The sequence below is a fragment of the Daldinia childiae genome (genome assembly GCF_008694065.1).
Source record: "Daldinia childiae strain JS-1345 chromosome Unknown Scaffold7, whole genome shotgun sequence".
Taxonomy (NCBI): Eukaryota; Fungi; Ascomycota; class Sordariomycetes; order Xylariales; family Hypoxylaceae; genus Daldinia; species Daldinia childiae.
This window is the reverse complement of record NW_022984648.1, coordinates 1,760,680-1,772,840: the sequence shown is the minus strand read 5'-3', so window position 1 is coordinate 1,772,840 and position 12,161 is coordinate 1,760,680. Positions and strand designations below refer to the sequence as shown.

General features: G+C 43.0%; 3 protein-coding genes across 3 annotated transcripts; 2 read left to right on the top strand and 1 right to left on the bottom strand.

The window, feature by feature from the left end:
* Positions 1-3,251: 3,251 nt before the first annotated feature.
* On the top strand, positions 3,252-3,718 carry GL218_06784 (uncharacterized protein; the record flags this gene model as incomplete). Its single annotated transcript, XM_033583512.1, has 3 exons — positions 3,252-3,366; positions 3,424-3,618; positions 3,693-3,718. The coding sequence occupies 3 exons, from the start codon at positions 3,252-3,254 to the stop codon at positions 3,716-3,718; spliced, it is 336 nt and encodes a 111-aa protein (XP_033433629.1).
* Positions 3,719-5,973: 2,255 nt separating this feature from the next.
* GL218_06783 (putative nucleolar complex protein 14) lies at positions 5,974-8,747 on the bottom strand (the record flags this gene model as incomplete). Its single annotated transcript, XM_033583511.1, has 2 exons — positions 5,974-8,397; positions 8,457-8,747. The coding sequence occupies 2 exons, from the start codon at positions 8,745-8,747 to the stop codon at positions 5,974-5,976; spliced, it is 2,715 nt and encodes a 904-aa protein (XP_033433635.1).
* A 361-nt stretch (positions 8,748-9,108) lies between these two features.
* On the top strand, positions 9,109-10,164 carry GL218_06782 (putative cytoskeleton-associated protein; the record flags this gene model as incomplete). Its single annotated transcript, XM_033583510.1, has 2 exons — positions 9,109-9,475; positions 9,533-10,164. The coding sequence occupies 2 exons, from the start codon at positions 9,109-9,111 to the stop codon at positions 10,162-10,164; spliced, it is 999 nt and encodes a 332-aa protein (XP_033433636.1).
* Between the last annotated feature and the right edge of the window lie 1,997 nt (positions 10,165-12,161).

The following is a 12,161-nucleotide window of genomic DNA, read 5'->3' as shown; positions in this document are numbered from 1 at the left end:
CGCATTTCGAGGCTGAGATTTTTCCTTAGCGCGCCACCGTTTCTTCGTAGAATCCGATAGAATCGTGGCTTCGGCTCAAAGTACTATCTAGTAGTCATGAGGCTGGAGTGAGGAGTTACCTGTACAAAATAGGTGAGATTTGTTATAACTCAGCCTCAAATATACTTTGGGCTACCTCATCTTGGACCCACTGCTTTGCTCTTTTCGGATTTCAATTTGGATTGTGCTGCATGCAATGTGGAGGGGGTTACACGGACTCCATAGCACTCAATGCTACATAACTTGTATGGGTTATGTGTCTAGGCTGTTAGGCTAAGATTTCTCCAAGTTAAAATTCCTTTACCTACGTACCTGTTACATGTAACTAACCTAGTTAAAATATGAAACTCCGCTGGCTTTGTTTTTGTAACCGGATTGATATGATATTCTACGAAGAAGCTTAATACATAACTATTGCGTTGTACTTTTATAACTCGAAGACATTTGACTGTATGACGACTATACTACGTAACTACATAGGTACCTAGTTAGGCGATGTCAGAACTTAGGCTGACAAGGGCGGAACAGACCACAGGACCGACCTCGGCATCTTTGTGGCATTTGGCAGATTTCTCCAGGGCATCATCTTTCCATAGCCTTATTACCATTAGGCAGCTTAGGCTCTTTATATCCACCGAGGCCTAAGTGAACACTAATCAACATTGATTGGCCATTCAAGTAAGGCAATTATCTTCACCCGCATCTACCATCCGTACGTAGTGTCGACTTGAATTCGTCACGGTTCGAAGAGGTAAGACGAAAGTGTTGTCACCGTGGCTGTAACACTCGCTCTTGTAATTCTCCCGACCGATATAATCGTGCTATTGAAAAAATTAGCAGCCTTTTCATCTATCGAATTACAGATCATAAGACTCAAATATAACACATAGGCTCTTTCACAGGAAAGGGAAGGGGAAATAACTTGGCTGGCATCCGCATATATATACCTATATTAAGTATACATATGTACTATTAATTATAATAGGTCTGTTCGATTTTCACTAAGTTAGAATGATTACGCTATTCTCTTATGCACATTTGACAGGATAGGTCAGACACCGAGAAGGCTCTGACGTATGCCGAGTAGATTTGTACTGCCTATTCAATTCGACTTGCTTCATTGGTGGAAATGTAACGGGAAATACTTATGTAGTAAGATATCAAATCTGTCTCCTAGCCCTACTAAACTTACGTGGTCTGCAACTGGGTCAGCTGAATCGATTATACATGGAGGTTGCCCACGATACCTGTTTGGGTACATAATATTCCATTAAACAGACAAGGCAAAAACAGGAGCAAATTCTCCTCACATCTAGATCAAACCCCATAAACTATCTGTTCGTATACTCTTGTCCAATAATATAACTTTTAGCATCAATTTATTAAAAGCTAGCGTTTCCGCACACTAACAGGGGAGGTATGTAAAAGAACAACCCCTACTACTATCGTTGCTATTGCTATTATAGGTATAAAGTTACACAATAGACGCATGCGTGAGATTCCCTAAGAAGGTTGGCTAATACCTAATTCGATGACTTCCAATTATTATCTTAAACATTCCTCATTCTATTTAGAATTTAAATTTCGGTGATGCTCGAGTAAAACAATTATAGTTCAAATAGATGCGGCGCATGTCGTCATTTCAAAGAGCTTAGCCACTAGCAATCGTGATGGATGCGTACGGCAGGAATAGAATAGGGCTGCAAGCTGATGAATCCTTATGTACCTACATAGCGGGCTTGTGCGGGCGGGTTTAAGTGGGCCAGTAAACCCTGACCGCCTGGAACTTAGGTACCTACGTTCCCGTCCTCAGCTCCCGTTGAACAGAGATTGGTCCGTTAAACAATAGACAAAAACAACACCTAAACACTTGCTTTATTAGGTTAGCTACTGAATATGTTTGCTATATAGATAATGTAAAACCCATGGGACTACTATTTTATCACATGCACATGTGATAATAGTAACTATATTAGGTAAGTGGAAGAATTTCTCTTTTAAACTTAGGTATTAAAGGCGGTAAAGGTTTAGAAGCGTATAAATTTTAAACTAGTTAAACCTTATCATTCACTTGTCTATATGCAGCTAAAGTTAAATGCTAATTTTAGTATGGTCTTTCTATTTATACTATATTTAACTATCTCAATAATCATCTAGTGTCTAACTAATAAATATGTAATGAAGGTTATCGTGAAGCTATTAGGAATATGAATTCCCTAAACCGTTGCTGTTGCCGTTCAAGCTGAAAAGTTTCAGTAGAATTACCATGAGCCTTACAAGGCAGGACGCTATGATGATCGATATTGCGCTTGATAGAGGTAGTGAGCATTGTAAGGAAAAGCCTGACCACATGAGACAGTCCATACTAATCAATCATTTAAAGATGTACATGATGCATAAGTAGGTGCTGAGGTGAGCGATGGCTACCGAATTGAGCTTCTCGAAAAAATCTATGCTTATGTTTTATTGGCGGACCCTGGAAACTACCTGGGTTACATAGATAGTTAATGCTTGGTAACACGATGACTAAGGGTAACCAATTATAGGGCTCGTAGTAGACCCTGACCCTTGAAGATCTCGGGGTATGTTCTATTTTCAGCCTCGCGTGTTATCGAGCCATCTAAATTTCACCTAGGAAACGATGTGACTATGATTCTTTGAGAGGGGGGGAGGGAGAGAATGGGGGGACTTTTTTCGAGGTTAACCATTAACCAAACAAATAGAAGCATATGATATTCAATTGGTTTTCTTGCCAATCGGCTTACGCGATGAAGTCGTATCGAGCCAGCAAGATGACAGCAAGATTGCATTACTGGTAGCGTTCTACATATGCTTGTCATGCCTGGTATTCATAAAATCCGAATTTTAGACAGCGGTCCACATCGAAGCTTTTGCCTCTAAGAAAAGGTACATAGTTACCCTAAAAAGAGAAAGCCACTTTAGCGGTGGAATCAAGACGGGTTTGGGAGATCGATATACTCTTACATTGGTACCGACTCAAAAAGATTAATCGTGATAGGGCTGTTCGTATCCCACGTCTACTTAGTTAACAAGACATCTATCTCCTAACTCCATCTTATATAATGACTCTCTCTTCATTCCCGCATTTCCTTGCTTAGACATCAAAAAGAGTTTCTCGAAACTTCAAATTCAAAAGATCAACTTTTGTTTAACATTCAAGTCACTGACTCAAGTTATACATTGCTGGCGCCATGGATAAGGCTAGCACGAATACAACTCTTGCTTCATCTACCCGAACAAAACAACCTAAGAAGAGAAATAGTGACGTGCGCAAAGAGCAGAATAGAATCGCGTCTCGTGCATATCGTAAGTTAACCCGTCGTCAGCTTCGTCGCAAAATATCTCGCTGACGCTAGGCTTCAGGAGAGAAACGCAAGCAAAAGTTAGCATTACTTGACGAGATATTGAAATCTGATTCTCAAACAGATTCAATGAGTTCAGTGTCCGATGAGACAGATGGATACAACGGCTCGTGGACCTTTCAAGATAGACAAGCCTCGGGTAGCCCTGTTCCAGGGGCGCTTCAGGTGCCCGCCGTGGCTCAATGGGCCGCTGGAAGTCCCTCCATATCTTCAGCAGTTCCAAATTACAGCCACGACGCGTATGAGGGTTGGATGAATTCATTCAATCAGCCGGACAATACGTTTCCTACCAGTAACGAATATGCGCACTCTTTTATCCCTACCGAAGTTGGAGATAATTCTCTAGGGAACCCAGTTCAATTCACTATACAATCTCTCACGTCGGCACCTTCAACGCCTTCAGTGCCTCCTATTCCATTGGATCCTTTGCTCGTTGCAAACAACTTCGCACCGCAACACCGTCATAACCAATTAGCACAACCCCGGAATATTCCAAGTTCATCTAACCCAATTTATAATAATGATGAAACTCAGAGACAATTATGGGTCGCCTCTCTTGAAGACGATGTGTTGGTGGAGCTTGAGAGATTTGCTGGATATAGCCATATTCAACAACAGCAAATTTTAGCCATGATACAGAAAAGAAGGAGTTTAGCACAGAATAGGTCAAGCCATCAAAATATGGACTTCAGGTATCCAACCTGTCAAGCTACGCCTCCATCAACAGGTAAGCAATCCATAATACCTTCGTAACCCAATGGTAATGAGACTATATGCTTACTTAGTAACTAGCACAATTTGTGAACACCGACTTTCGGAAATACCAGAGCATGCGACAAGTTTCTGGATCACCTATTCCAAGCGGTCGTCGCTAGATCCGTTTCATACGGACTACGACCACTAACCCGACTACTGTAGTCGATGAAAACCCCAAAACCGTGCCGCCGAGATGTCTGGTATTGACAGACTAAACAAGCCTGTTGATATATATCGCCTTACCTTTATACGCACGTACGCCGACTTACTTTTCATCAAATAAATAAGTAGCGCCAAAAAGACACGACGAGCAAATCATCCTCAATGACAGGCACGCTTTGGTCGAAACACCTCAAGGAGCATATTTATATAACGAAAAGACCAAATGGCGCAGATACAATTTATTGGACGTATATTTGGGTTATGTTAAAAAATGAGCTGTTTCCTCGCAGAGGTACACTCTATATAGGGATATCACCAACGTGCCGTATAGCATTACCAATAGACTGGGGGGGCAACTCTGGATGTATAGCATGGGCAGACACAGGCGTTGGGGCACTAAGGAGGATAATGAATTTATATAGACACCAGAGGGGGATCAGAGCAAAGACAAGGACGAAAATGTGTTGTATACCCCAACTACATCGCCCGGTCCGATCAACACAAAAGCATCGAGAGCAGCATTTCGCCTTGCGGATCTCCTCGAAAACCAAGCAGGACCACTACATTAAAATTAAGGCAGAGCCTTGATATAACGGAGGAATACTACAAGATTCTGAGCAATCTATCAATGTATACCATAAGGGGGCCATGTACTTTGAAAAAGATATGATATAAATACCGCCTCTAAGGCCATAGGGGGCAGCCCCATTATACGCGATTACGAATTTATTAAAACTTATAGACGTTAAAGAAATATATGTGCGATACCAGCATGTCTAGTAAACTACTCACTTAGTAGAATAACATAAAAACAAGAGAGATAATAAACTTAAAAAAATCAACAGCGTGAAGCCGTTACAGGTTGGCTAACCAAAAAAAAAAACATCTCACCACCAAAGCCGCCTACGTATACTCAGAAGATTTAACATATCCCTAGCCGAACAATCATACGACTAACAATCTAACTTCACTACGACAAATAACAGATAGAAATCTCTATACTCGCCTATAGACTTCTCAAGATATCATATCCAACATCCTAAACATTCGCCATAGATAATATCAAGCCAAACCCAAATAACCCCACAAACCAATCTCCTATGTATGTATGCCTCTCCTTAACCACTCAACCGAGGTACCTACCTTAGTAAGTAGTTAATATAGAACATACACATACCCCATAATAACTAAGAGCCGCAATATACCACGAAATTGCCCAATACAGTAATCTCCATCACTCCTGAGCGGCAATCAAGTGGATCCGCCGAAAGGATCTCGAACAAGCTTTTTTATTTTATTTTACCATCCCGTTCTAGCTATGTACCTAGATATATGTAACGGCCCGTTAAATATGCACACTTAACATCCGACAGAATGGCTGACGTGCTCAAATCTTGGCATGCTCCCAGCTTTTAAGATACGCGAAGGATTCACGTAATACGAGGTTTCATTGGGGACTTGTAGCTCGTAAGCTTCGAGAATAACTCCAACACCTAATATTTTAGCCCATAGGTTATTATTTGATTACTGAACAACTCGCTCGTAAACCAGCAGAGTTGCAAACACTTAAATTTAACATTCATTGTAAGTGCTATTAATAATATACCCCTAACCCATAGCACTAACCGCCACCTTATCTCTTCGCTGCGCGTTTCCGCATCTGCTTCTCCCTCTCGTACGCGTTAGCCTCCCTGCCTTCCTCGCCTTGGATCTCCGCCACCAGTCTCTTGTACTTCTTCTCGTACGCAGCATCCTTGGCCTTCTTGACCCTGAGCTGTTCGCGAGCCATGAAGTTGGCATCCTTCCGCAGCTCTCTCATGGCGCCCTTGCGCTCCTTCTTGTGTTCGGCCCTTAGCTTGGATAGCTCGGCTCTGTCGCGATCGGGGTCGTAGTGCTTATTGGGATCGAACGAGTCTTCGAATTTGGGAATGGCTGATTTGATGGGGAGGGGTCGATGGTGATGGAGCTCTAAGGGCCGTCGCGCCATATGAGCTAGCTTGAGCATCTTATCTAGTTTGGATTGGAGTTTCTTAATCTGGTCATTTAGAGCAGTTGGAAATTTGGCTTTGCACGACTTGCTACCTAGATGAGCGAGAACATTCTTGGCCGGCTCAAATGTTTCGAAAAAAGCGGACTTTCCACTGTAAAGATCTGCCGCTGCGTCTAATAGACCGAAAGTGGTGGTAAGTATTGCAAGCTTTGTTGAGAGGGCCTCCTCATCGGAGATATCATCTTTGATACAGTCCGTGGGGGTTAGCTTCCTTACTGTGAGAGACTGAGCACCAGTGATGCGAATCCCTGACATAGGATCATGAACTGGGAATTGCCCTAAAGCACCTTCAGCTTTCTCTGGTGCTAAAGCACATAGCGTATTGAGACAGAAGTTCATCGCCTCAGGCACATAACGTTTTGAAACCCGTTGATACTGAAGAGCCAAGGTGGATAAATATACTCCTTGAACGTAATCCGCAACTTGTTTCGGAACTCTCTCAAGATTTCGCGCGATAAGCAGCCCGGCTGGGGTCGTCACTTGATGGAAGTGATCCGACGTGGGAAAGGTGGTTCCGATCGCAGTCAGAATCACCAAGTCACCAAGATTCGGGGTAAGCGGCCGTGAGTGGCCAAAGTTTTCGAGCTGTGAGCGAAACTCATTTGCAGACTCAACTGGAAAAGACTTTGTGAGGGAGTGGATGTGTCGGATAAGGCTTTCAAGCATAGAAAATGGCGGCAGCTTCGCCTGGTTGGATGAATATGCTAAATACTGAACGAGGACCGCCACAAAGTTGGCAAGTTTTGGTTTATTGCCACTATCCAATTTTGGGTGATACAATGCCCTGATTCTTTGTACGACTGTTGGTAGATGTTGTATAGAGATCCCCCGTGTTAAGTCGATAAACTCTTCTAGAGTCTGCGGGCAGGGAAAAGTGTAAGGTAGTCCATTTGAATCTTGTTTGGTGTCAGTTGGTACTGCAGAGCCCGTAAGTTGACCGCTAAACACCGGGTTTTGTGTTTCTTCGTCGTTCAGTAGCCCTTTCGTAAATTCATCATCCTCCTCCTCAGCATTCGAATCATCATCGGACGATGCATCGCTTTCGATGGGCTCTAGATCCGAATCATCGGCTATTAAGTTCTCTTCGATTATGAAGTCGTCTTCATCATCGAATCCGAGTTCCGTCGCCGTCGGCCGGGTTCTTATCCCTTTCCCTAATTTAAAATCATCTTCCTCTGTTTCTGTGAATAAAATTGGGCCGTTTGTTGGTTGACCGTCTGACTGGTCATTATCGACGTCCTCCTCATCTTCTTCATCACTAACTTCTTCTCCACGCATCCTCTTAAGTCTTTTCTCTTCGAGCTCTCTAAGCTTCTTCGATTCTTCCTCAGCCCTTTCCTCATCAGTTTTGGTCCGATCTGTCGGCTGTGCTCTTCTGTCTTGTGCTAATTGTCGGAGTCTCAAGTCGTAATCACGTTCCATCCTCTCCTTGCCTGCAGCAGCAGATTCTCCTTCGTTAGCGATTGTGCTATCTGTCGCCTTTTTTCTGTTGAACAATAAATCATGAAGTGCTGGGAGCTCCATGTTGAGTTCTTCGCGTAGATCCTCGTCGGCATCTTTGGCTGCCTGTCGTTCGGCCTTGTAGAATTTTGACTTCGCAATGACTTCTTTCATGACTTCTTGTTTTGACTTCTTCCTTTCCGGTTGTCCTTCTTCCCCGGCATCGTCCTGGGCTTCGTCATCGAAAGGCCGCATACGCTTCGAGCCACGATGCTCGTCGTCCGAGGTAGCTACGTCAGATCCGGCTGAGAGGTCATCTTCCTCAAAGTCATCTACCAAACTAGGACCATCAAATGACAATGACTTCCCAAAATGAGTTAAGCCCTCGCTAGGTTCGTTATCTTCGAGGTCAAAAACGGAACTCTTATGAATCTGTTTCTCCCTCACGAATCTTTCTCGCATCTTTTCCTCGGGTGCCATATGCGGGTCATTCTCTCCAAATCGTCGATCGAGTATACCTCCTACTTTATGGCGCCGGTTGAGTTCAACAAGAAGAGTTTGACGTCGCTATAGTGGCTTGTTAGTTGGGAAATATGCGCAACATCTCGCTCAATATATAAACTCACCCTTTCCTCGCCGAGAGACTTTGCTTCACTGGGCCTTCCCTTAGCAGCATTGCTAGCTGCTGGCCTATTCGTAGTGACTTGGAACTTGGGACCGCGGGCATTATGTTTTAGATCAAAGGGATTGAATTCTTCTCGTATGCCCTCCAGCTCTGCTGCTTTTTGATATCTTCGGTTGTTATTTGCCTTTCCATCCTGCGCATTTTTCTTTCTCTGCTTTTTGGATAATTGAGGGCCAATAACGCCTTTCTCCCTCAAAGAGGCCTTTAGCCTTTTAAGTTGAGAACCCGCCATCGTAAAACTCCTGGGCGTAGATGACGGTACGCTGTGATCTGAGACGATGAGTACTTGTAAATTATAAGTTTTCAATTCGACTTTTTTTTGTTGCAGCTAGGTCCCTTATCTTATCGCCCCACTATACATATTTGCTGCAGCTGCTGAGCCGTCGATCCCTGGACCCATTCAAGATCCACCAATGCCTGTCATAGTTATCGATAAGGCGTACTTCGCAGTTACATATCAGTGAATATTAGTACCTACCTCTTCACTCAATCTACCCTTCCATTCTTAAATGCAAACTACTATCATTTTCCCATGCCTTTTTACGAGCTACGAATGGTCACCATTGTTATGGGAATTCAATAAATTATACAAAATGGGGTTCCCCTCCTTTCTTAGAGATGAGCGGATTGCTACCGTTGGTCTTGGTCTGGCTACTGTGGGCTTCCTCATCGGCATGAGAACAATTCTAGAACATTACCGAGATGAAGCTGAAATCAAACCAACGCCACCGAAGACCCAGTACATCACCCAAGAAACTGAAGATTCTCTCAGATCAGAGACTTTAGAGAGCCTTCTCGGTCACTATAACTTTGCAATACGTGATACGGCTTTGAAGATAATTGCTGGACGAGCTGTAAATGATGCCTCTACAATCTATAGCCTTCTATGGGGCATCACTCGAGAGGACTATGATGAACGTATGGAGGCTTTGAGAGCGCTCGCTTTTGCTATGGAGGACAGTATGTATTCGAGGACCCCCAGATTCTGCACGAATAGTTCCCTAATTTCGTATATAGAAGAAACTTACCAGGAGCCCTTCAACATGCTCAATACTCGAAGAGCATACAGTGCCCTAGTAAGATCACTAGAGCTATCCGTTGACGATGTAAAACATGAAAAGCTTGACGACCCTTTGTATGATGAATACTACCTTCGGGACATTGGCGAGCGGCGCTGTCTCATGCTGGTTTCTCAGCTAGTTCACAGATACGGCGTTGACAAATTAATCGAGGCCGGTTTTGTTGCGAAGTGGCTGGCAAGGCAACCATGGGGGGAGGGCGAGGAAGAAAGGCAGAATAATTTTGCCATGTACTTGGATCGAAGAAAGAATCGGATTAGTGATATTTGCTTCCACCTAAAAACAACCAAGGCGGGTCGCACTGCCTTACAGAAGGCAAAGTTGACTCCTAAGTCAAGGAGGTCGAAGCGGGACAGGTCGAATCGCATTAAAGTTGTTTTAGAAGTCGACATGAACGAAGACGACCAAGACGATGCGTTGCAGGCCGAACTTGTTCCTCGAGTGAATGGCCAGAGTGCTGAAGAGCAGCGATTACGCAGAAGACATCGAGAGGCTATGGTATTGAATGACGGGACACACTCACTGGGACGAAGCGATATTATTGAGCGGGAGCACGACTCTAACAGTTAAGCGTGATCTGCTCTTTACTACTGAGTCGTTATCATTCAGGTCCAACGGATGACTTCAGACACTCAAAACGTCACTAGACTCCTGGATTGAAAACTTGCGTCTGTTACATGAGAAGTCATCGGCCCTGCAGAAACTTTAATGGCTGTTATGGCAATATTTTCGGATGGTAATATTTTCTTGAAGGATGGAAGACTTAGTCAAGTCAACTTTACACCAAGATTACCTTCAACTCAATCAGAGCCTGTTGGAGGTCTTGTCATTGCGCAACACATTCATGCGAAAGCCTCCCAGTAATGTAAGAATTATTTATCTCTTGGGTTTGATATTCTTACTAATATAATCTACTTTCTAGTATGCATATTCGATATCTCACTACTGTGTTTTTAGGTTGGGAGCGGTTCAAGTAACTTCAATGATTCTGAGGCTAGGATCCTTATAGGCAGATGAACTTGCTTAATGAGATACCTTAGGTAGTTATGATAATACACGGAACCCTTTCCGAGTCGTGTAGCATACTTGACGTCGTATATCGAGGCATGCCTTTGATTAAGATGTCTAAATATAACCTTCAGTTTGGGCCTATCTTAATATGACGAACCTGTTTTCTAACAACGTGGTACTTTAATACATACTATGTATTCATCCAGGACAATGTCTAAATTGGGTACATCTAAGAAGTGATAACACATTGTTGCTAACATAACCCATTTTGCTCTAGTCTTTAAATGTAATAGAGGTAGGTACCTAGGTAATAGAAAGCTTATTTGATGGCCTCAATCTCGGGTATCACGGTGTCGATAACCACGTGTGAAGCTACCTGCACTGAAGTGTTTTAAACTCTCAGACCGTTAAACTGCTAAACTGCATGTTGGAGCTATATTAGCTTCCGAGCCCACTAGCATGGCTTGGGATCAGACCCTAATAAAAGTGACGCAAGGTCATTAAGCTCATAGGCTAGAGGTTTCGGCACGTATTGTTATTAAATACCCGGACGTAAGTAACTTTTTGAGTAATAATTTACTTCTACCTTAGGTACTGTAATGACATGTTGAATTTCTAATTCACTAAATTAAATCTCAATCTCTTGGCTGTATTATTTCGACGTAGCGTTGTTATCACTGTATCATTGATAGGTTGCCATTGTAAACAAACAGAGCTTATGACCCCTCATCTGGCTAATCTAGTATAAGCCAATGATGCACGCCGTCCTGCATATGCTCGTTTGCCGCAGCGCGTAATGCTGCAGAAAAGTCTCCATAGCTACGGTAGCGTAGATTAAATTAGGAATGAGTCGGTTGAAATAGACAAGAGTATTAACGGGGTTGCTGTATCGCTGCGTCAAAGGAGCTTCCGAAAACGATAGGTCTCATCGCCCGAGCGCATGTTGGTCCTAAGATATTATTGGTATAGCTTTGGTTTTTGTTTATAGCTGAAACCCCCATAGAATTCGAGCGCAGTATATACACTATGTAAGCTTCATATTGTGCCTGTGATAGATTTGGAGGGTGCCGAATATCTATGATATATAGGTAGGTACACTAGTTATTAGGAATTAGTAATCGCAAGCTTTACTCTTTAATACTTATCTTGAATGATCTTCACCACTATCGCTACATACACTACTGCCGTCACCGTCGCTATTTGATAAGGAATCGTCATCGTAACGGATCTAAAACCCCAGGAGTCACTACAAATAAGTACATTAGGTACATGTATGTCGACCCTAGCCACGGCCTAACCCACATTGAACGGTAGGTGATCATCGAACATACATATTCCTACTTGATACATATACCTACCTAAGGTAATGAATGTATGTATGTTTTGTTTTGTTTTCTTCAGGATCTTACAGCTTCAATGTTGTGTTTCCGATATACGGATTCCCTGAGTTATTCATATACCTATTAAAGATTGTCCAGGTCTCGAGATTACCGGAGTGGTCAGACTCTTTATTATATTTCGTATTTCAATATTTCAATTACACCTAAACTCAGACA